General features: G+C 48.5%; 2 protein-coding genes across 4 annotated transcripts in view; one reads left to right on the forward strand and one right to left on the reverse strand.

Moving 5' to 3' along the window:
- Positions 1 to 2,809: 2,809 nt before the first annotated feature.
- Positions 2,810 to 22,099, forward strand: ARNTL (aryl hydrocarbon receptor nuclear translocator like). Its single transcript, XM_044269776.1, has 18 exons — positions 2,810 to 2,951; positions 3,156 to 3,303; positions 6,931 to 6,951; positions 7,478 to 7,522; positions 8,318 to 8,353; positions 8,536 to 8,693; positions 9,118 to 9,197; positions 12,913 to 13,005; positions 13,957 to 14,074; positions 14,684 to 14,833; positions 15,129 to 15,375; positions 16,004 to 16,110; positions 16,601 to 16,751; positions 16,837 to 16,925; positions 17,206 to 17,314; positions 19,224 to 19,317; positions 19,934 to 20,036; positions 21,519 to 22,099. Exons 2-18 carry the CDS (start codon positions 3,164 to 3,166, stop codon positions 21,677 to 21,679), a joined length of 1,902 nt encoding a protein of 633 aa, XP_044125711.1. The 5' UTR covers positions 2,810 to 2,951; positions 3,156 to 3,163; the 3' UTR covers positions 21,680 to 22,099.
- Positions 22,100 to 22,324: 225 nt separating this feature from the next.
- BTBD10 (BTB domain containing 10) overlaps positions 22,325 to 24,827 on the reverse strand; it is a 43,203-nt gene continuing 40,700 nt past the window's right edge. For all 3 annotated transcript variants that reach the window (XM_044270226.1, XM_044270227.1, XM_044270225.1), the window contains one exon: positions 22,325 to 23,305. In XM_044270226.1, coding sequence (XP_044126161.1) covers positions 23,001 to 23,305 — 305 coding nt within the window. In that variant the 3' untranslated portion in view covers positions 22,325 to 23,000. The remainder of the gene's footprint in view (positions 23,306 to 24,827) is intronic.

A 24,827-nucleotide genomic window follows, 5' to 3' on the forward strand; every position in this document is an offset into this window, starting at 1 on the left:
GTCATGTGACCGGCGGCAGCAAAAGGCAGAGATCGGCAGTGTGTCCCCCCCCCTCTTCCCTTTGATGTGCAGCTTAAAGCCTCATTCACACGCCCGTGCTGAAATCCGTGAAAAGGTGGTCAGCGATGCCTCCGTGAGGGATCCGTGTTGGGTCGTGTGTCATCCGTGTTTCACTGACGCTGCACTGCTGAAAAAATTATTTTCAGAGCATCTCTTCTTAAAGTAACACGGACGGCATCCGTGCTGCATCCGTGGTTTTCACGGACCGATAAATTACAATGGGTGTGATGAATCCGTGCTAAAAACCCGGACCGTGGTAAAAAAAAAAAAAAACTGATGTGTGAATACACACATTAACTGAATGGGGACGTGTGCTGTGCATGGAGAACACGCATAGCACACGTATGTAGATCACTGACGTGTGAATGAGGCTTAATACATTTCGTTGCCCTCTGTTATCCGCTATTTCAGGCTGAGGTGTTGAGGACGACCCGCCATCTTTACTGACTACGTGCATTCCCCATGTAATCACGATTCTGGAACTGCTTGTTGTGCCGTTCCTCTATTATTCCTACTAGAAGTTTATGAATCACTTGGCAGCGTCTGAAATCCATCGGGTTGTCGCCAGTTTGGGATGTCTCTGCACAGTGTGGCAATTTATTCATAAGCGTCTAGTAGTAATAACAGAGGAACAACTCAAGATAGCGCTATAAGAACAGATGCTCCGTTATTACTTATACAGACCGGTAGGGGAGGGGGCCGGACCTCCTTAAAGGGGTTTTCCCAGGAAAAATATTCAGCCTTTTTTTTTTTTTTTTAAACCTGCACCAGGATCCTAGCCCCTGAGTCATTCACTGACCTGTATCAGTACAGCGCCCCCTGCTGGGACCTTTACTTATTTCTTTGTCCTGCTCACTGAGACGGGACACCGAGCTGCAGCAGGAAGGGCACTCCTCCGACCCCCTGAGCTGCAGCAGGAAGGGCACTCCTCCGACCCCCTGAGCTGCAGCAGGAAGGGCACTCCTCCGACCCCCCGAGCTGCAGCAGAAAGGGTGCATCCCCCCTGAGCTGCCAGCTTGAGCTGTGTGACTCTGATCTCTCCATGTGAAATAGACTTTGCTCAATATGGGGAATTTTAGAGGCTCTTGGATGTAAAGAATGATTGGGGTAAATGGGCGCGGACTGGGCAGGAAGCCATGTAGGATGTTCTTACAGGGGGTAAGGCTTGGCCTGTATACCCCTCATCTCTGAGAACTGTCACTGGTCAGCAGACCTCGGAGGGGTCACAGCTGCCCCCATCCCCCCCCCTCCCCCACCTCTGCGGCTAAATCAAGAATATAGAATTTAAAACTCTTTTTCTAAATTAAAGAACAAACGTGAAAGAATAACTGGCACAACAAATAAGGCCAGGAATCTCTTGAGGGATTTATTTTTTCATCTTGCAGAAGCAAAACTGATTCTTTTTTTTTTTGCAAAAATAAAATTTCTACCCAAGGTGCGCAGTGCTTATCGTCTGACGGGTGTAAGACGGCGCAGGGGATCGGGGTGCTCACCTTCTGTGGTTGTGCTAACAATAGGCAGAACCCAGGTGGTGGCCAGAGCCGTGGCGCCGTAGTGGTGGCCAGAGCCGTGGCGCCGTAGTGGTGGCCAGAGCCGTGGCGCCGTAGTGGTGGCCAGAGCCGTGGCGCCGTAGTGGTGGCCAGAGCCGTGGCGCCGTAGTGGTGGCCAGAGCCGTGGCGCCGTAGTGGTGGCCAGAGCCGTGGCGCCGTAGTGGTGGCCAGAGCCGTGGCGCCGTAGTGGTGGCCAGAGCCGTGGCGCCGTAGTGGTGGCCAGAGCCGTGGCGCCGTAGTGGTGGCCAGAGCCGGGTTGTATGTCTTGTGCCGCTCGGTGTAGCCACAGAGGATTCCCAGATCTCGTGTCATGGCTCCGCAGTGGTAACGGCCGTGGTCTCGGTTCTCCCCGTCTGTGACGCTCAGCATTTACCGAAATTCTTTTTGTGCAGCTTTCTGAGGAATGAAAAGACTAATGTAAAACAGACGAGGGCTGCAGTCCTGTGCCAGCACGAGGAGCGACGGGGGGATGAATGTGGGGGCTGTGAAAGTTACCTAATGCATGGTGTCTGCTCGGGTGGGTGGTGGGGTCAGAAGTGGCGGTCATTAACCCCTCGGTGATATGTAGGGTCGCCCCTGCCATTCACAGGTCACAGGGTTAAGTACTCCGGGCAGTGCACCTTATCCACTATCCTAAAATGGTGGAAGAAAGTCTTGCAGATTGCACAGGGTGCGTGTTTTGGGATGGAAACTCTTGCTGCCCGGTGACTCACAGTAATAAGACGTTTGGCTCGACCTGCGGCAAATATGTGCTTAGGGTTTAATGTGTCCACTATGCACTGGCTGCATCCTGTACGCGAGATCCGCTCCGATCCAACAGGGCGGCATCGCTGGTGGTCCTAGTAAGAATCCTCATTTATACTGCATTCCCTACGGTCTTCAGAGCTTATTCTGGGAAGTGTCCTCCGTACAGCGGACATTGATGGAGGGGACAATAACCCCCCACCTCCAGTATAAGGGCTCGTCTAAGCTGTTGCAAGTCTCTGGCCACAAGCTTGCTGATGGTTTCCAGTAGTAGTCGTCAACAAAATTAGGAATGCCCTTTTAATTGCTGTGGTCACGGTATTAAATGGGAGCCAATGGGCGACCCTGGCCAGTCCTCCAGCGCAAGCGCTATGCTGATCTAAAGACAAAAAGTTGATGTCTAGAGAGATCTTTATTAGGGGGGGGGGGGGGGGGGCTGCACCAGATCTCACTTACCTGAATATATATTTTTTTTTTTTCTTCAATTCAGTGATTGACAGAGGACAAGACCATGACCAGCAGGTGACCGTCTTCACAAGCGTCCCAAAAAAAAGTTCTCAGCTCTGGCCTCTCGTTCACCAAGACTGACTCTTGTAGGTGAGTGTTGGCCGCGGTTCAGATTCTGTCCGTCGTTATATAACCTGCTGCTCCGTATCGTGTAACATGGAAGAACGTCCTGAAATCAGGAGACGAAGAGGATAAAATGTAACGCCATACCCCGCCCCTGTTGTATAAGGGGAGCTCCGTCCACCCCGCTAAGTCGTCTTTATTCATTTTTGCTCCCTTGTTCCTCTCCTTCAGATGTTCCAATGGCCGACCAAAGAATGGATATCACATCAACCATTAACGACTTCATCTCCTCGGGTCCGACTGACCTCATATCAAGCTCTATCAGCAGCGGTGGAATGGAGTGCAACCGCAAGAGGAAGGGCAGTCTGACGGATTATCAGTAAGTAGCCTCCTGCTCGCTGCTGATGCACTTCTCCTACTCCCAGTTCTGGGAAAGCTGCGCAACCTCCAGCCCAGCAGTGTGTGCAGGCGCCAGCTCCCTCCAGATCTGCCCCAGTGCAGGACTGACCACTTTCATCTGCTCAAACAAGGGTGGTCATTCATTATTTTTTTAATTTTTTTTTTACATTATACTGTCCCTTTATACAGTATAATGTAACTTTGTTTTATGGTTATTGTTTATTTTAAACTACAATGGTTAGTCTTCCTGCAACGCTGCTTTTGTTAAAGGGAATCTGTCGGCACCAAAGCATTTCCCAAACTAGAGTAATCTTCATACCCGCTTGCATTCAGACACTGAGCTCCCACAGACCGGCAGTAAAGGGCATTAACAGGACTCCTCTCTGAGTCCCCTCCACTGTGTGGCTGGGCTCGGGAGTCCCCTCCACTGTGTGGCTGGGCTCGGGAGTCTCAGAGCTGACAGATTCTGTTTTAACACCATGCATGAAGCCACACTTTTTAAACTATACAGAGGTGCATGATTTATTTTTATTTTTTGTATCTTTCACCTCTTTTGTGCCACTTTATCTGAGATCTAAATGCACTGGTGATGGACGCCCGATAGGTCACTGATTTGCTTTTGCCCAGCACTGCAATGGTCTATTTCCTTCTCATCATAAAGCTCTTTTATGTCAGTTTCTTTGGTCTAGAAGGCGATTGTGGTTACACCGACAGCTTGTGTGTGTCGTGTGGATAGCGATCTGTGTGCGATTGTCCGTGTGACCAGTCAGATAATCTGGTGTAATACAGGCCTCAGATAGCGGGGGCCCTTAGACCTCAGTCAGATGGATTTGCCGAGCACATTGTATGCCGTGGACCCCGGCAGCAGGGTTTCCGTCTGTCCTTTGCTCTCTCCGTGGTTGTCAGCAGTTGGTTCCATAAGACCCTGGGCTGTTATGTAACTGCTGCCCATATACAGATTAAGGTGAAGGTCGCTATGAAGTTATATAACCCTTTACTGAGCGGCTTATCCAGGAAAACCAATCACTGGACACGTTCTAGGTCTGGGGTGGGAGGATAAATGTAAGTATAATGATGCAGGTTCTAGATAGCAAGTCAGCGTTAGATATAGTGTAGCGGGTGGGCGGCTGCGCTGCGGGCAGGGGCACGGCTACTCATGCCTGCCTGTAAGAGGACACTAGCTGGACCTTGCATGCTCCCCGCCCCATCACCACCATCTTTGCCCGATATGAGGTGCCCCCCCCTTCAGTTCCAGCCTATGTATTGCTGGCGTCTTGCGGTATTTTACGCCTCCTTCTCGGCAGCAGCCGTTTTTTTATCCTAATGTAAGAACGGACGGCAGACACGAGAACTTTCTGATCAGAGAGAAGTGATTCATCCTGTGTTCCCTGGAAAGATGCGGCTGATTGACAATGATGTCACATTTTATGGACTGCGGCTTCTCCGTTTCCATAGCAACTACAATGGGGTCGGATTGTATAGTTCCTGCGTGGACAGAAGTGATCCGAGCTGTAGAAATTGCCAGTTATGGACATCGAATGAACAGATCGGCCTTCAGTCCTACTGTCCTTGAGACTACCCTGGAAAATGCATCATATTATTACTTTTAGCTGTTTGTTACCCTTTCCCTGGAACGTCCCCCATGACTGCACCGCCTGAAAGTGGCCTTCTGTAGGGTCAGGAAGACGGAGATGCTACCCCCATCCTCCATTGTCCTTCCTGTCCCTACAGCAGACGGGTGCAGAGGGAATCCGCTGCTTCTAAGTTGACCATATGGACTCTGGCTGGGGCCGGATTGGGGTGCAGGCCTCTCCTTCCAGTCCGTTCTTACAGCCTTGGCTAATACCACGGGCCACATGAGTCATGCTTGCTGCAGGGACCGTGCCACGGATCTGGGGAGCAGGTTTATCTCCTCCCCGAAGGGGCTCTGGGTGCCCGCATCTTCCACTGCTCAATGCTGAAGACTGGGATTCAGGTCTCGCTTTCTTCTACTCTCGACTCTCTTCGACTCTCCTATGGAATGGAGTCCAGGAAGAAAGATGGAGGGGATAAGTGCCCCCCGGGGTGTGTAAGGGAGGTGGATACACGGCTTCAGTATTCCTCTATCATGGACGCCACAAACTCCAAAGCCCCCTGTGCAGGGACATGTTGGGGCTATCACTGGTCATGTTCCCTGAACCCCGTAATGATAAACCAGTGACTAGTGGTCAAGCAGGGCGGCTGCATCGTGGGCAGAGGGGGGAGCAGAGGCTTCTGTAGGGCCGCCGCATGGCCAGACTAGACATTGGAAGCAAAGTCCTTCAGGCCGCAGGCCCTCCCTAAGGCCGGGTTCACATCACCGTTTTGTTTTCCGCTCTTCGCCATCCGTTCTGCTCCGTTATGCACATTGTGCATCCGTTTTAGCCCTTTGTCTGAGATCAGTTATTTTAGGCTAAAAAAAAGTCCTACACAGATTAACTTTTTTTTTTCTCAAAAATAATGGATCTCGGACGGATCAATAGAACGGAAAACGAAATGGTGATGTGAACCCGGCCTAAGTCGCTCCTCTGGCATCGCTCCATGTGGTGCTACGTCCCTGAAGGTAGGAATTAGTCTTGCAGGTAATTGGATTTCCAGGAGTCCGACGTGACGGCGCCATGCTGCAGGGTGTGGTTTAAAGGGGTCTCTCCTGTCCTGGGGATTAGATCGGTCTGCCTTCACCTCCGTTAGATAACACACGGAGCGGGTCTATATCTCAAGCTTTGGCGCGATCATCTGCCGATACCGGGGTCATGGAGATCCTGAATGACAGAGTAGTTTGTATTACTGGGAATTCCTGACTGATGGGAGCAGACTCGCGGGGGAGGGGCTGCCTTTTCGCGACCGCTGCCTCTGTACTGCGCGGACGCCATGGACTCACCGGATTCTGTTTTCATTCTGGTGCCCATGAACTTTTCTGCACTGTAACTGCTTTTTATTAGCACATGTGAGTATTGTCCCTGAGAGGGGGGTTTAGTTTGTTTTTGCATTTTTATTTTTATTTTCTATACCTTTTTATATAAATTTCCATAAAAATGACTGCCCTTCAGTGCCTACATACCACGGTAATGGCACCAGCGGTACCAGTAAAATACTCGCATATTAACCCTTCCATTCATTGCCTAGCTAATTCTGTAAGTAAACTTTACAGTGATAAATACGTCGCCTTGTACAGCATGCAGATAATACCGCCACACAGTACTGATGCAGTATATCGCACAATTCCCAGATCTGACAGTAGAATTCCTGAATATTGTGGTATATGAACCCAGGAGGACTGGACGCAGGAACCTGAGGAAAATGGGCAGCCACGGAGTGTTTTCTGTCTGTGCCACCAAGTAAGACAATTCAAGTAGAAAGTGGCATTTCCCTAAATCTTTGTATCTGAGCGCATTCTGATCTTCCAGGACTTTGTGAAGCTGTCGTCAGTGCAGACGGTGGTTACAGCAGCCTGCGTTCTGTGCCGTGAGCTGCGGCCGCGCACTTTACTCTCCTGGAACGTTTCCGATCCGGTTTACGTTGGTCAATTGTTTCTGATCTCAGGTTATTGCCTCCTTGCTTAACTTCATCGCCTTTTCTTTTTTTTTAGGCTCGACAGCTTTTCTTTTGAGTAAGTATATTATTTATATGTTTTCAGTGTTATTTCTCTTCACCTTCCCGGGTGGAGAACGTCTGTACGTTGGCTGCATGTGATTGTATGTCGCTGAGGACGCCCTGACTTCTGTCACCACCGATACCTGGCTTCTTATGGTAAACATCGTCCATGTCTTTACCAAATGGGGGAAAAAAAAGAAAAATCCTGAAACCTTGCAGCTTTCACACTGGTCACTGAGCCGCATCTTAGACTGACACGTCCTGTTCTGTAGAGATCGCTTCTCAGCAGTCATCTCATTGTCACAGGCAGGATTACATTGATGGGTAACATCTCGTTATACAGTAAATAGGACAGGATCCACCTTTCACTATAGGTGATGTCGCATCTTATCTACTCCCCCTCCCTGCACAGTGACCTCTCCTATAGAAATCCGTGTGTCCCCTCCAGTCGGCATTGTTTTGTGTCTTCACTGAGAAACCATTTGTGGTGAGATGCAGGGTTCCTTGTCCTGTAGTCTGATGGTGACTTTCTTGTGTCTTAGTCATGGAGAAGGCATGGATACCGACAAGGACGATCCCCACGGGATGTGAGTACAAGACTCTATGCTCTAAAATGTCTTCACAGGTTCACGCTTTGTAACGGCAGCATTGTAAGGCTTGTTTCACCCTTGCGTTTGGCGGTCCAGCAAGCGGTTCCATCAGGGGCAGCTTGCCAGATCGGGCATTGGCGGAATGCGGCCCGATCCCTATTAACTATAATGGGGTCGGGCGGTAATACGGCCGCAATCCGGGAATAATGCTGAGAAAATGCTGCACAAACTCCCGCCATTCTATGCCAGGGCGGTCTGTCCCCATTGTGAAACGGGCCTCAACTTTTTATAAATAAAGCTGCAGAGTCATGAATTAAAGGGATATTCCGGTTGGTTAGTCTTCTCCTATCCTGTAGTGCTGTACTCGCCCATCTCCGGAACTCCCATAGAAATGAGGGGGTACAGGGCCCCTCTTCTTGTGATTGGTGGGGGTCCCGTCTGGGCACAGGACTCCGGCCCCAGCAAATTACGCCTGGAAACTGGTGTAAATGTTGGTGGAAAAACGACTCCAGCCAGGGGTTGTAGTAGTTTTTACATCGGGCGCATAGACTGCTATAGTTTCCTAATTTATGACGAGGTGCTCGCCTGGCCCTCAATTAGCCCGAAGCTCACAGCCTTATTGGGGAGGGGGGATCTAAGAGCAGCGTAAAAAGCCGGTCTTAATAAATGCCCCCAAATGTGTTAATTCCAGTTGATGATGCAACTTGTATCTTGTGGTAGAAAATCACCTTTATAGATGTGAATGAAAACCTCCATTCTTTACACTTATTTTTTGTTGTTTTTTTCCTTTAGGTTAGAATACGCAGAAGGTCGGATAAAAAATGCGCGGTAAGTTTCAGCCGCACACGCTGGATAAAAGGTTTGTGGCCGAGGGCGGCCTGTCATGAGTAGTTGGGGATTCAAAGGTCAGACATGTTGGATTTCATGCCTAACCCTTCAGTTTCCCGGAGTGTCCAGGGATGCACCATCTGTGGGTCTCGTGACTGAGGATGCATGTCTTCTGGTTGCAGGGAAGCGCACAGTCAGATTGAGAAGAGGCGCAGAGACAAAATGAACAGTTTCATCGACGAGTTGGCGTCTCTTGTGCCCACGTGTAACGCCATGTCCCGGAAGTTGGACAAGCTGACCGTGCTGAGAATGGCCGTACAGCACATGAAGACTCTGCGAGGTGAGGAGGGGGCTTCAGATGTATAAAGGGGCAGGAGGCCCATCGTATCTGGTCTGTGTGCTTACATTGGCCCCTGTTAGCCGTCATTTCGGGCTGGAGAGAGACGGATTGTAGCTTCTTTGGGCTATGTTCACATACGCAGCATAAACTCTGCTGCTCCTTTCCCACAAAGTACTGGAGCTTGCCGCATCCAGAATAGACTATAATGGGATCCAACGGGGATCCGGCCGCTTTCTGGTATCAATATCTGCTTTCGGGAAGACGAGTCCTACATGAGATGACCCTGCCCCCCATGATCACTATTTTATGTCCTTTATCTCCAGAGCTGAGAATCTCCTCTGAGGCCATTGCCGCACTGTTATAGCTGTGGACTTCAGGGGCAGCGGCCCTTTAACTCATCCACGTCTACTGTCCTGTCTTACAGGTGCTACAAATCCATACACAGAAGCAAACTACAAACCCTCATTCCTGTCTGATGACGAGCTGAAGCACTTGATTCTCAGGGTAGGTGATAGGACGGCGCAGGTCAGGGTGTGGCAGCAGCTCGCCTGCTCGCTCCAGTGACCTGAGATCACCCCTAGAGGGGCAGAAGAACATCGTGTGTTTGTACTCGCAACGGGTGTTTAAATTGTGTACATAAAGTAAAGGTGTTTCCTCTGCAATATAGTAGTTATTAAAATATGTAAGCTCCTGAGCCAAGATCTCAGGATCCTGCACCGATACAGACTCATCCTGTATTATACTCCAGAGCTGCACTCACTATTCTGCTGGTGCAGTCACTGTGTACATACATTACTTATCCTGTACTGATCCTGAGTTACATCCTGTATTATACTCCAGAGCTGCACTCACTATTCTGCTGGTGCAGTCACTGTGTACATACATAGTATGTATATATAGTGAGTGCAGCTCTGGAGTATAATACAGGATGTAACTCAGGATCAGTACAGGATAAGTAATGTATGTACACAGTGACTGCACCAGCAGAATAGTGAGTGCAGCTCTGGAGTATAATACAGGATGTAACTCAGGATCAGTACAAGATAAGTAATGTATGTACACAGTGACTGCACCAGCAGAATAGTGAGTGCAGCTCTGGAGTATAATACAGGATGTAACTCAGGATCAGTACAGGATAAGTAATGTATGTACACAGTGACTGCACCAGCAGAATAGTGAGTGCAGCTCTGGAGTATAATACAGGAAAAGTAAGTGAAAAGTGACTCTGCATCACATGTTTTGTTCAAGCAGATATAACTACTGAGGGACTGTGAACAGGTGATTGCATTTCTTCATGGGCCACACATTGGGACCACAGGGGGGTCTGCTCCTGGGCTGGAGATCCCCTTTGATAATTGATTGGTCTCAGAAGGGTTGCACCTTTGTATTGACTGCTGCCTTCGCTGTTCTTCAGGGCAGAATGCACTGAATGAGTCTGAACACGTCCCTTGACTTGTAGTAGAACTATGTAGCCCGGTAAGACGCTGATCTCCGGAGTATGGCGGCCTCCGCTTTACCACTGACGTTTCTTATACCAAAGCTGAGGGGCAGAGGGCTGCACCTGCCTGATGACCGGACCACGGTTATTCGCGGTTTTCTGTGCATGGCGTTTCCATCATAGAAAGGAAATGATATAACGCGGGGACAGCCGGCAGCAGTGAGTCACTGGGTGTGACTCCGAGACCTGGCCAGCATCGGTGCACCCGGGGGGTGCAATGAATCCAAATTAAAGTGTCTTCGTACAAACAACTTTCCATCATTGTTCCACTTCCTAATGTACTGTACATTGTGTCTCAAATCCTCACCATTTTCAGGATCTTTTTGCTGTCAGTGAATGGAAACTTAATTTTTTTTCCATTCCTGATCTTGTCCAGGTGACACAGGTGCAGGACTCGTTACAGTGTGTCATAGCTCTTTTCCTGGACTGAGATTTGTGCCTCTGGTGTGTTTTTATCTCGCAGAGGTTTGCCCAAAGTAAATACAGTTGTAGCAAGTCCTCAGCTGTGCAATTCACTGACAGCAAGTCAGGGGCAGAATTGAGACCATATTCTAGAAAGGAGACATTTTTACTTTGCAACGTTTACACTTTATGTAAAATCTGAAAACCTATGTAATTCAGCTCATCGTATGTTACATATGCATTGGTTACGTGTACACCTATAGAGAGGTTCTCCCTATATCTGTATATACTCGGAGAGAGGTTCTCCCTATATCTGTGTATACTCGGAGAGAGAGGTTCTCCCTATATCTGTATATACTCGTAGAGAGAGGTTCTCCCTATATCTGTATATACTCTGAGAGAGGTTCTCCCTATATCTGTATATACTCGTGGAGAGAGGTTCTCCCTATATCTGTATATACTCGTAGAGAGAGGTTCTCCCTAAATCTGTATATACTCTGAGAGAGGTTCTCCCTATATCTGTATATACTCGTAGAGAGAGGTTCTCCCTATATCTGTATATACATAGAGAGGTTCTCCCTATATCTGTATATACTCTGAGAGAGGTTCTCCCTATATCTGTATATACTCGGAGAGAGAGGTTCTCCCTATATCTGTATATACTCTGAGAGAGGTTCTCCCTATATCTGTATATACTCTGAGAGAGGTTCTCCCTATATCTGTATATACTCTGAGAGAGGTTCTCCCTATATCTGTATATACTCTGAGAGAGGTTCTCCCTATATCTGTATATACTCTGAGAGAGAGGTTCTCCCTATATCTGTATATACTCTGAGAGAGGTTCTCCCTATATCTGTATATACTCGGAGAGAGAGGTTCTCCCTATATCTGTATATACTCGTGGAGAGAGGTTCTCCCTATATCTGTATATACTCGTGGAGAGAGGTTCTCCCTATATCTGTATATACTCTGAGAGAGAGGTTCTCCCTATATCTGTATATACTCTGAGAGAGAGGTTCTCCCTATATCTGTATATACTCTGAGAGAGAGGTTCTCCCTATATCTGTATATACTCTGAGAGAGAGGTTCTCCCTATATCTGTATATACTCTGAGAGAGAGGTTCTCCCTATATCTGTATATACTCTGAGAGAGAGGTTCTCCCTATATCTGTATATACTCGTGGAGAGAGGTTCTCCCTATATCTGTATATACTCGTGGAGAGAGAGGTTCTCCCTATATCTGTATATACTCGTGGAGAGAGGTTCTCCCTATATCTGTGTATACTCGGAGAGAGAGGTTCTCCCTATATCTGTATATACTCGGAGAGAGGTTCTCCCTATATCTGTATATACTCGGAGAGAGGTTCTCCCTTTATCTGTATATACTCTGAGAGAGGTTCTCCCTTTATCTGTATATACTCTGAGAGAGAGGTTCTCCCTATATCTGTATATACTCTGAGAGAGAGGTTCTCCCTATATCTGTATATACTCTGAGAGAGAGGTTCTCCCTATATCTGTATATACTCTGAGAGAGAGGTTCTCCCTATATCTGTATATACTCTGAGAGAGAGGTTCTCCCTATATCTGTATATACTCTGAGAGAGAGGTTCTCCCTATATCTGTATATACTCTGAGAGAGAGGTTCTCCCTATATCTGTATATACTCTGAGAGAGAGGTTCTCCCTATATCTGTATATACTCTGAGAGAGAGGTTCTCCCTATATCTGTATATACTCTGAGAGAGAGGTTCTCCCTATATCTGTATATACTCTGAGAGAGAGGTTCTCCCTATATCTGTATATACTCTGAGAGAGAGGTTCTCCCTATATCTGTATATACTCTGAGAGAGAGGTTCTCCCTATATCTGTATATACTCTGAGAGAGAGGTTCTCCCTATATCTGTATATACTCGTGGAGAGAGGTTCTCCCTATATCTGTATATACTCGTGGAGAGAGGTTCTCCCTATATCTGTATATACTCGTGGAGAGAGGTTCTCCCTATATCTGTATATACTCGTGGAGAGAGGTTCTCCCTATATCTGTATATACTCGTGGAGAGAGGTTCTCCCTATATCTGTATATACTCGTGGAGAGAGGTTCTCCCTATATCTGTATATACTCGTGGAGAGAGGTTCTCCCTATATCTGTATATACTCGTGGAGAGAGGTTCTCCCTATATATATATATATATATATATATATATATATATATATATATATATATATATATATATATATATATTCTCTATATATTTCTGTATATACATAGAGCGCTTCTACTTATGTATGTGGGTTTTATATATGGCTTTGTCTTGCGCAGGCAGCAGACGGATTCCTCTTTGTCGTGGGCTGCGACCGCGGGAAGATCCTGTTTGTATCCGAATCAGTTTTCAAGATCCTTAATTACAGTCAGGTATGAGCTGCTGCACATTGCCCTCCATAATCGCAGCGTCCGCGTTCCCTCCCACTGCAGGAGCGCGGCTCCTCATGATGCATTGCCCTCCGTTACCGGCAGCATCCGCGTTCCCTCCCACCGCAGGAGCGCGGCTCCTCATGATACATTGCCCTCCGTTACTGGCAGCATCCGCGTTCCCTCCCACCGCAGGAGTGCGGCTCCTCATGATACATTGCCCTCCGTTACCGGCAGCATCCGCGTTCCCTCCCACCGCAGGAGCGCGGCTCCTCATGATACATTGCCCTCCGTTACCGGCAGCATCCGCGTTCCCTCCCACCGCAGGAGCGCGTCTCCTCACGATACATTGCCCTCCGTTACCGGCAGCATCCACGTTCCCTCCCACCGCAGGAGCGCGTCTCCTCACGATACATTGCCCTCCGTTACCGGCAGCATCCACGTTCCCTCCCACCGCAGGAGCGCGTCTCCTCACGATACATTGCCCTCCGTTACCGGCAGCATCCACGTTCCCTCCCACCGCAGGAGCGCGTCTCCTCACGATACATTGCCCTCCGTTACCGGCAGCATCCGCGTTCCCTCCCACCGCAGGAGCGCGGCTCCTCATGATACATTGCCCTCCGTTACTGGCAGCATCCGCGTTCCCTCCCACCGCAGGAGCGCGGCTCCTCATGATACATTGCCCTCCGTTACCGGCAGCATCCGCGTTCCCTCCCACCGCAGGAGCGCGTCTCCTCACGATACATTGCCCTCCGTTACCGGCAGCATCCACGTTCCCTCCCACCGCAGGAGCGTGGCTCCTCATGATACCTCGCCCCCTCTCCCAGCGGCAGGGAGGATGCCATTATTTGGTCCGGTCGGTTTGTGCCCATGATGCCGCTCATCGTCCTTCTCTGAGCTGCGCCGCCATCTACAGGCCACTTCTGTAATCTTTGTGAACGTTTTCCATGACAGAATGATCTGATTGGACAAAGCCTATTCGATTACCTACATCCAAAAGACATTGCCAAAGTAAAGGAGCAGCTGTCGTCCTCGGACACGGCCCCGCGGGAAAGACTCATCGATGCAAAAAGTAGGTGGCAGCAGCTTGTCGGAGAGGGTCATGTACAGTATTGGTCTTGTGTGGCTCAGGGGGCATTGGTCCGTTGGTGGGGGGGCGACCTCACTCCATAACTACTGGTCTGAGGAGCTGGCAGAAAAGCCTCCCCCCAACATCCGATGCATGGAGACGATGGAAGAGTGTTCTGTCTGCTCATCTTAAGGGGAGCGGGGGGTTTGGAGCCCTGTATCAGCTAGCAGCGTCACCTTGCAGGGCTGGGGTCCAAGTCCCACCAGAGGCATCTTCTGCATGGAGTTTGTATGTTCTTCCCTTGTTTACTTGGGTTTCACCTGATGGGATCATTTAGGTTGGGAGGAGAGGACGACGTGAGTGATGAGTCTCTGTGCAGCGCTGCACCATATAGAAGGGATCGGTTTCTGTGATTATGGTGCACTATGTGTTAGATATGCGTCCCCGCTGCGCCCCGGGGTCCTCCGCTATTTGCAGCTGATGGCGTGTTCGGCTCCAGTGCATATGATCTACCACGATCTCCACCTGCCCTGGTTGGAATATAAATCTGATGCATATAACCTTCTACTGTGTCTTGAGTTATGAAGGTCGTCTGTCTCTGGTCTTTTGTAGCCGGTCTCCCAGTTAAGACTGACATCACCCCCGGACCATCGCGGCTGTGCTCTGGAGCCAGGCGGTCGTTCTTCTGCAGGATGAAGTGTAACAGACCCTCCGTGAAAGTAGAAGATAAAGATTATCCATCCAACTGCTCGAAGAAGAAAGGTGAGAAGGTGGCATCTCTCCCACCCTCCTTCCTTTACCTCCTCTGCCCCATTATGGTCTTTGGTCTTTGGTGGGCCTTCTAGATAATGGCCTACCTGCTAAAGGAGCCCACGACCTAGTAAGCCGGGGACAGTCTTGCCCGCACTGTTTCATGCTGAAGCAAACACAGATCAGCTTAGATTTTGGCTGTAAGGCACCTGGCAGTAGCAGCAGCCCTCCCCTGGTGCCATGTTTGCCTTGGGGTCCGGCCTTTCTGCTCAGCGTATTCTCTAACAGGGACTGTTTCGGTTTGCAGGGGACCGGAAAAGCTTTTGCACTATTCATAGCACTGGATATTTAAAGAGCTGGCCCCCCACAAAAATGGGCCTCGATGAGGACAACGAACCGGATAGCGAGGGCTGTAATCTTAGCTGTCTTGTCGCCATTGGACGCTTACATCCGCACATAGTACCACAGCCTGCAAACGGGGAGATCAGAGTCAAGTCCACAGAGTACGTCTCGCGGCACGCCATTGACGGGAAGTTCGTGTTCGTAGATCAGAGGTAAGAAGCCCGTGTTATGCAGGTATGAGAATCTTGTGTCCAGATCAGAACTGTAATGTATTGTGGGCCAACTCCGGATCAGCTGAATGAATGAAATAAGAATAGGGGATGGGAGAGTCGATCTGCAGTGTAAAGCATGGTGGAGGGAAGGACGAGAAGCTTAAATGTGTTAAGCATAAGGTGGATTTTAAACTATTTTATACTGCGGTCATGGATCATAGCTATCCCCTAGTAGAGCAGCAGTATAAAGCATTTGGATCTGCATGTCTTGTGGTGGGGGGAAGGGATATCGGACTGTAGGCAGTGCAGATAAGCTACAGTCAATGATCAGCATGGTGACATAATGGAGCAGTAGTATAAAGCACAGGGGGTGCATTGCAGGCTACAGCTTATGTGCATGTGAGACTGAAATCCACCTGCTGCTCTTTCCCTCATGATTTATATTGCAGCTTTGCTCCACTAGGTCACCAGCTTTTCTGTATTTCCATTGATTATAGTTAACTCCCAATGGTGCAAGGATGAAAAGCGGCTAGTACTAAAGACCGTAATTGGATTCATTGACCGTAGGGTTAATTGTTCAGCGCTGGACAACTATTAGCATTTTAAATGCAGTTCTTTTATGTTACAGGGCGACGGCCATTTTAGGGTACTTACCACAAGAACTTTTAGGGACCTCGTGTTACGAATATTTCCATCAAGATGACATCGGGAATCTTGCAGAGTGCCATAGACAAGGTAATGGTTGGACAACTACCTCAATCACTTCTGTGGGAGGTCTGAGAACAGCCAAGTAAGCGTGCTTGCTGGGAGTTGTAGTGTCACAGCAGGTTGCTGGCCCCGGCTGTATAACCATTGATAAAGCTCTTCAAAGGGACAGTAAAAAGAAGAAATATAAAGTCCCTGTTTCCCATTTGTGAGTTGTAAATGCACAAAATAAGAGTTTATTCCTTACAAGATCATGTAAAGTTGGGGTTTCCCGTCCCCAGGATAGGCTTTCAGTATCTGGTCAGGGAGGGTCCGACACCCTGCCCCCCCTTGGTCAGCTGCTCGGCTGTAGCCACCACGGCGGGGGGTGCGGGGCGCCCGACTCCTGCCACTCGGATATTGATGGCCTACAAGGAATGTGACGCTAGTTGTATATAGTAAATAATCGGCCTGCCCTCTAGTGGTGGCGCGCTGCCTCTGCCATGCTCAGGCCATTGCTGACCTTCTCCTTTCCTTGCAGTGTTACAGACGAGAGAAAAAATCACCACAAATTGTTACAAGTTTAAAATCAAAGATGGCTCCTTCATTACCCTGAAGAGTCGCTGGTTCAGTTTCATGAACCCATGGACCAAAGAAGTGGAATACCTGGTCTCCACCAACACGGTTGTATCGTAAGTCCTTCAGTATGGCCTCACTACTGTGGTTTCTGCGCGCGGCGGGGGCGCTGCTATAATATTGTCCGTGCTTTTATTGCAGAACAAATATTCTAGAGAGCGGAGATTCGGCCTTTTCACACTTGTCGGCTTCCCCGCCCAGTATGGACAGCGTCCTGCAGTCTGGAGAAGGTGAGGCTGGCGTCGGTCTCTAATGTCATTCGCCCCAATCATTGCTGCATGTTACACCCCCCCCCCCCGGACGATGTGTCAGGATGCGGTACGGGCCGGCAGGTGACCACGGAGCGGTGAGTAATAGCAAGCGCTTCACTCCCGCTCTGTGGTCACATGACACAAACGAATCCTCAATGCAAAAATTTGCATTGAGGATTTTTTTTGTTGAATTATTCAGTCGAGCAATCGTTTCAGCCCTGGTCAGGACTTAACCTTTTTTAATGTTATATATATTCAGGTGGCACAAAGCGAACCCATCCAACAGTGCCTGGCATTCCCGGCGGCACCAGAGCTGGAGCTGGAAAGATTGGCAGAATGATCGCCGAAGAGATCATGGAAATTCACAGGTGAATACTTTAAGGACATTGATTTCTACAGAAGAGAATCGGTGAGAGCCTCGAATGCACAGATTTGGACGAAGGTTAACCCTGATGGATAACCTCGCCCATCTCCGGAAATCCCATAGAAATGTGCAGGCGGCCGCTATGGTCATTTTAGGGGAACTGCAAGGAGCCTGCAGGGGGGGGACGGGGGCACCGGGGCACCCAGTAGTAGGACCCCACTGATCTTAGGCTACTTTCACACTAGCGGCAGGACAGATCCGACAGGCTGTTAACCCTGTCCGATCCGTCCCCATTGACTACAATAGGGACGGGGGTGGAGCTCCGACACAGCATGACAGTGCACGGAAACAAAAGGCCGCCGGACTAAAAGTACTGCATGTCCGCCTTTTTAGTCCGGCGGCCTCTCACTGCCGTGCTGCGCCGGAGCTCTGTCCCCGTCCCCATTATAGTCAAAGGGGACAGAGCGGCAGTCTGGCGGCACGGCGAAATAGCTGCAGGACGGATCAGACAGGGTGAACAGCCTGTACGATTCGTCCTGCCGCTGGTGTGAAAGTAGCCAAGTTACCCCTATCCTGTGGATAACTTGTACCAACTTTTAAGCAGCCATGTATGGAGACTTTTGAGCAAAGCTCTATGGGAAAAGAGAACCAACTCGCCAGCGCCACCTATTGGAAGTGGCTTCCTAGGAGTCACAAGGAAAAGGCCAAGTATCCATCCAAAGTCAGCTGCCCCTCATCAGGACGGAGCGCTGCTAAAGTGTTTCCATACGCAGCTGGTCTCAAGGACAGGCGGCCAGAATCCTTCTCCGTAAGGGGCAAGCACCCCGATACGGCCGTCTGCAGGTGGAGGATCGGCCATCTTCTTTTGTGTGTGTAACTTAAAACATACAAGTATAATTTCTGTTTGTGAAAGAAATTATTTTTTGCCCAAAACTGATTTCTTTGATAGTGGCACCAAATCTTTCAAAAATTAAAATCTGGTGCAAATAAAGTAAGTGCCAGCGTACGACACCACCTCTGGCACGTTCAATAAATGTGCATCTTGTTTGCTCCCCCTGGTGGCCGCTCTGTGCTATAGTACTTTGTAACGTTCTGAACATGGTTGGCTAGACTTGGAGACTGCATCTCTCAGAATGTACTATTAGCGCCTGTGACGGCAGCGTTGCACAGTACCAGCAAAGTGGATGAGAATTTCTAAAGTCTCATTCATAGGCTGTGTAAAAAAAAAAAGCTGAAAAGCTGCAGTGTTATGGATTTGAAAAATGCAGCATGTAAATTTATACCGCGCCTTTCACCCTTTGCAATGGAGATTCTGCAATGGGAAATCTGCTGACTAAGGCCTCATGCACACGACAGTATTTTTTTCACAGTCTGCAAAAACGGGGTTCCGTTGGTCTGTGACAGTTTTTTCGTCCGTGGGTCTTCCTTGATTTTTGGAGGATCCACAGACATGAAAAAAAGTCGTTTTGGTGTCCGCCTGGCCGTGCGGAGCCAAACGGATCCGTCCAACGTTGACACAATATGGTGCAATTTCAAACGGATCCGTCCCCATTGACTTTTAATGTAAAGTCAGGAGTCCCTTTTATACCATCGGATCGGAGTTTTCTCCAATCCGATGGTATAGTTTAACTTGAAGTGTCCCCATCACCATGGGAACGCCTCTATGTTAGAATATACTGTCGGCCTTATCTGCAGCAAAAACCACATGTAATAAATGCTGTTTTTCTGTGAAAATGCACCTAAAACTGCAGCAGCTTTTCCCCTAGACTGTCAGTCAGGTTTGAACCCGGCTTTATCGGGTGACCTGGTCATAGTGTCCTGCCCGTGATCCTCTCATCTAAGCCACCGACGGCGCCTTCTATGGAGGGTGCACAGGACGTACTGGAGTTTTGATTTTGTTTTTTATTGTACAGAATAAGAGGATCTTCACCGTCGAGCTGTGGGTCGAGTCCACTGAACATCACCAGCACCCCCCCTCCTGCTGCCTCCTCGCCAGGGGGTAAAAAGGTAAGTCCTGAGAGGTTTGTGGCAGTAGCGTTGCATGACTTTTCATAAAAAGCATCACCAAAAGTGGCAGCATCTGCAACCTGAGATAATTGGGTGCTTCACGCAACTAAAAAACAATGGCACTATTCTTCCCATTAAAAATTCTGTGGCTGGGGACCACCACTAAACTCGTACACGTCCTTATGGGGGCAGAGACGGGAAGCAGTAAGGGGTCAGGGCAGGCATTAAAGGGTTTCTGTCATCAGAAAAATGATGCAGCTGGCTGACATGTCAGCAGAACATAACTGTACGATATCTCCCTGCCGCCGTCCTCCACTCACTGCGCCTAATACTAAAATGGACGGCACATGCGCGTGATTTGCGGGGCACGGAGGAGACAGAGGATGTCAATCCCCTTTACAAGGGCGTGCCAAACGGTGAGAGGACGGAGCCTCTATGTGCTGCAGGAACGCCCCACTGGCACCTAGAGGATCATTTGCATATTATTAGTCATTATTTATCGCGAATGGCGGCAGGGAGAGATCAGTTATGTTCTGCCGCCATGTCAGCCAGCTACATAACAACCATTTTTCTGAAGACAGAAACCCTTTAATGACAATATTTTTCTCTTCCATAGATCATGAATGGGGGCACCATGGACATCCCAATCGCCGGATTAGGTACAGGACAACTGCAGGAGAACGCTGGCTTTCCATACCCTGACAACAACTCAATGCTTGGTAAGGACCGGGCACGGGCACAGCTCGGACAGCAAAGTGAGGCTAAAACTGGCTGAGAAACCTTGTAGATGTATAAAACCGTGGCTTTCCTTCTGGTGCAGTTTTGCAGCCAAAGTAAATTAACCTGTGGGGCTTTACTGTGCTTTCATTTACTACTGTCTGGGTCTTCATTATCTGATCTGTGGGGGACTGGCACACCCAGCACCCCTGCCAGTCAGCTGTTTGAAGAGGCCTGTGCCTAGGTTAGTGAGGCTATGTTCATTGGTCTAATGGCCTAGATGTGAATGGGCTGCACTACCAAGCATGGCCACTATACAATGTACGGCGCTGTGCTTGGTGAGCCAGGTAATGGAGGCCACACCCATCCGATCAGATATTGATGATCGATTCCGAGGCTATAAAATATAGTGAAAAGGATTTTTAATCCCTTTTATACACAGCAGCCGTCTTCAGAGTACAGCTGGCAGTGAAAGGAACGGAGTCTCTGGGTGCAATAGCGGTGCTCTTGTTGCACCAGTTGGTCCATTAGCATAAACTAAAAAAGGGTTATTAATGTGACTAGGGCTACGGATCACAATGGCACAAAGTGTCCTGGGCGAAGGAGTCAATGGAAATAGTAAATGTCCTTTCAGTTTATTGTGAAGGGTGTCCGTTGGCACAATGAACCCTAGTGCCACCTTATAGAGCTGATCATGCTGCAGTAATTGGGTATCACTTTGGAGAAATAAGTACCTTTATGCTAAAGTCGTCCCTGAGATCCAAACCATTTCAGTACTGATCACTTGCTGGATGGCAGAACAGACAGCAGCCGTCACTGCTCCGAGATGCCGACTGGGTTGTCGCTGTTGCGTGCACCAGATCTCAGGGCAAGCAACCAAATGGTAAGGGTGCCTGGTCCTGTCCGTGTGGTGCTCCGAGGGGCTAAGCCAACCCCTCAGTGCTTAAAGCATCTCCTTACCAGAAAAATAAAGTACATTTTCGCTAAAATGACACCTCTGCTGCAGCATTCAGCATGATCAACCCTAGCAGCCATGGGATTACTAGAAATGAGGGTGTAAAGAGTCTCCTTAGGGCTGCAGGCATTAGCACTTGGATCACTGAAGACGGCCTCATGTAGGCGTTTATTTACTAGAAAACACAGTATATTGCAAAAAATATTTAATGACCCTCCACAATGTAAAACCCATTCACCAGTGCTGTACCGTCCGTCCTTGGTCACTGGCACCATTCACAGGGCTGAGCGGTGATGTGACCACTGGGGATGGGAACTTTGATGCTGGAACACAGCAACAATTAAGTTAATAAAACCCCTCAATGAATTTGGGTCCAACATCCCCTTTTAAGCTGCCCATACACAAGAGAAAAGAAAAATGCCGTCTCACCATCCTGTGGAAGAATTGTTTGTTCTCCAGACGATTGATTTATGTAGGAGATGGACTTGGCTGCAGTTCCTTTAATGTTTTGCCTCTTCCCTCCATGCAGGTGAAAACACACAAATGGGGATTGATATGATAGAACCAGACCACGGGTCAAGCAGCCCCTCCAATGATGAAGCGGCGATGGCGGTCATCATGAGCCTCCTGGAGGCAGATGCAGGACTCGGGGGTCCCGTAGACTTCAGTGACTTGCCTTGGCCGTTGTGAATAGGACTAGTTTTATTTTTCCATCCACAGCATCAAAGTGCATTATGGGAGCTCCAACTACTTCAGTGCTCCGCTGACCGTCTGTGGCAGGAAGACGTAAACAGGACCCGAGACCAGTTGTATGTCATAAGCCATATCTGCTCACCGCTCGCTGTCTAGTGTTAGACCCGCTCAGTGATCCGGCTTGTGGTTACAGCTTTGTATATTTTTGAAATTTGATGCTTTTTTTTAAAATTGTACAAATGGGCAATGGCGTCAGCGAATCATGTCATTTCAGATGTCTGGTGTGTACACGGGAGCGATCCCTTCCGTGGAGATTTCTTATAACTTGTACAAAAGATGGTTTATTGTAAGAATCCTATATGGTACCGTGTAATAGTTAAATATTTTTTAAATAAATTGTATAATTGTTCTATATGGCGCGGCCGTCCGAGTTGTGGTAACGGAATCCATAATGCAATTCACCTTTTACCATCAAACAAAGTGTGAATTTCATAAGCAGAAGTTTGCTCGTCTCTAGTTACCGCCAAGTGAAGAGCTGCTGTTTTTGGAGAAAATCACTGCACCTTTGACAGTTGTCATGCAGTGCTTTACTCAGCAGGGGGCAGCACCTCCATATAAAAACCATTCTGACCCCAGGCCACAGCAGATTTAAAATAATGACAATTTATTTAAATGCAAAACATACAATCATTTATTTCAAACAATTCTCTTGGTAAACTCGGCCGGGGAAGATTGTGTGGTGTAAGGCATCGCTTGCTCCAAGCCCCATTGCGTGACATTCCGGGGGCTGGCCTTAGTGAGAACGCCCCGCTTGTGCTCAGTGAATACAGGTAAAGGGAAATACAAGATCACCAAATATCCAAACTTTTTAAATTGATGCACTTTTTAAAGTTAATACTAATATACTATAAAATTAACTTTACAAACACCGCCTGAAACCATCCATAAAGTGCCAGTACGAAAAACCCCGGAGGAGACCCTGTGATATCCTCCAGCTGCCAGATAGCGGAGCGGGATTGGGGGGATAGTTACAGTGTGAAGGAGTAAACAGACAGCCGACATCACAAGCCCACCAGAAACACATGACAGCTGGAACCTCTGCTTGTTCCTTTGGTCAGTAAAAGAAAAAGTCCACACTGCACAACCAGAACAGCGCATTGGTGTATTACATGTCCCACGTGTGGCAGTGCCACCATAACACCATTTGCCCCCTCCCTTTTGTAATGATTGTATAAAAAGAAACCTCAGCATTGGTGACAGATGAAGTCGACTCCTATGATGGCCGATTGCACACGTTCCTGCAGCCGTGAAGCCTGTATTATAAGGTGGAGTTCTGCCCGTCTGGTTCTGTGTCGTTGTTACCTGGGGTGGGGTGATTAGGTAAGATGTCGAGCTCGTCTACTTGAGGTGTTGGGTGCATAAGCTGGTCCTGTGGGATGTCGGCAGCAGCTGCAGCCAGGTTTGTGATGGATTTGCTTTTCACACACTGGAAGTCCACATGTCGGCTCTTCCCCTCTTCCTTCTCCCAGGACATCCTGATGAAGGGCCGCTGCACATAGTTGTAGATGACCTCTGGCCGTCCGCCCGGCCTCTTCTTCACTTTCTCCTTGTATGTTGGGTAACCTGAAAGGGAGATGATCAGGATTAGAAGCTGCAGATGTCTGCCGTGGATTTCACCCTTTGCAAGTCTACAACATATGGCCACAGTTATGTTATGCCCGACGGTCCCAGAAAAGCTACAGATTTTTATTTCTTATTTCATGCTATGGATTCTCGGCCCACAGGTCAGTTAAAGAGGACCTTTCACTAGAATAAAACATCTAAACTAAGTTTACAGGCACGGAGAGCGGCGCCCAGGGATCTCCCTGCACTTACGTTATACCTGGGCGTCGCTCCGTTCTCCCAGTATAGCCGTCGGTATCTTCATAGTTGGGCTCTGCCCAGTGGAACCTGCCAGCGTCTCCTTCTCCCAGGCTGCAGTGCTGGCCAATCACAGCGCTCAGCTCATAGCCCGAGAGAAAAAAAAAAGCCTCTCCGGCTATGAGCTGAGCGCTGTGATTGGCCAGCACTGCAGCCTGGGAGACGCTGGCAGGTTCCACTGGGCAGAGCCCAACTATGAAGATACCGACGGCTATACTGGGAGAACGGAGCGACAGGTATAACGTAAGTGCAGGGAGATCCCTGGGCGCCGCTCTCCGTGTCTGTATACTTAGTTTAGATGTTTTATTCTAGTGAAAGGTCCTCTTTAAGGGTACTTTCACACTAGCGTTGTTTGTTTTCTGGTATTGAATTCAGTCACAGGAACTCAATACTTGCCAAAAAAATGACCAGTTTTATCCTAATGCATTCTGAATGGAATGCAAAAAAATAAATTTTTGAATACCGGACCAGTTTTTTCCAGAGAGACGGATCCGGTACTGCAATGCATTTGTCAGACGGATCCGGAAATGGAACTGCCTGCCAGAATCCTCTGCCGCAAGTGGTAGAGTAGCCTTACTCTTTCTAAGCCGGTCTAAGAAATGTTCATTTCTGGCTCTAGATTGTGGGTTTGAGGCACAAGCAGTTTTGAAATCTGCACCTCATGGGAAGACTTCCACTCTGCGGAAACTGTGCGGCTCTGTCCCACGGCCCGTTTCACACTTGCGTTGTGGCAAGTGCCACTTAATACATCCGGATGCATCTGTTTCAGCCAGATCTGGTTGTATTAAATCAAAACCGAACAAACTGGATCCAGTATGAACATCGGTGTAAGTCAATGGGCGCCGAATCGGATTTTTCCATTAACGGTTTGTTCCGTGGGGCCGACCAGACACTGATCCGCAGCAGTTTTGCATCCACTCAAAAAAATGCAACAAAATGGAACGGAATGAATTGATCCTGATCAGTTTTGTCCTGGCTTTGAGATCCAGCAGACTGCCGCAACACAAGATGAAACCGGCCTGAAATGAGCGTGAATGGAAACATTTGTGATCTTTAACCCTTTCAGCACCCTGCCATATTTCACCTTAAGCAGCATGCGGTTTTATGGAAATCTGACACTTTGGAACACATTTACTTATCCAAGATTCTTTTCTCGTGTCACATTGTACTTCATGACAGTGGTAAATATGTTTAATTTTTATTTATAAAAAAAATCCATTAGAAG

This window comes from Bufo gargarizans, chromosome 10 (assembly GCF_014858855.1).
Source record: "Bufo gargarizans isolate SCDJY-AF-19 chromosome 10, ASM1485885v1, whole genome shotgun sequence".
Lineage (NCBI taxonomy): Eukaryota > Metazoa > Chordata > Amphibia > Anura > Bufonidae > Bufo > Bufo gargarizans.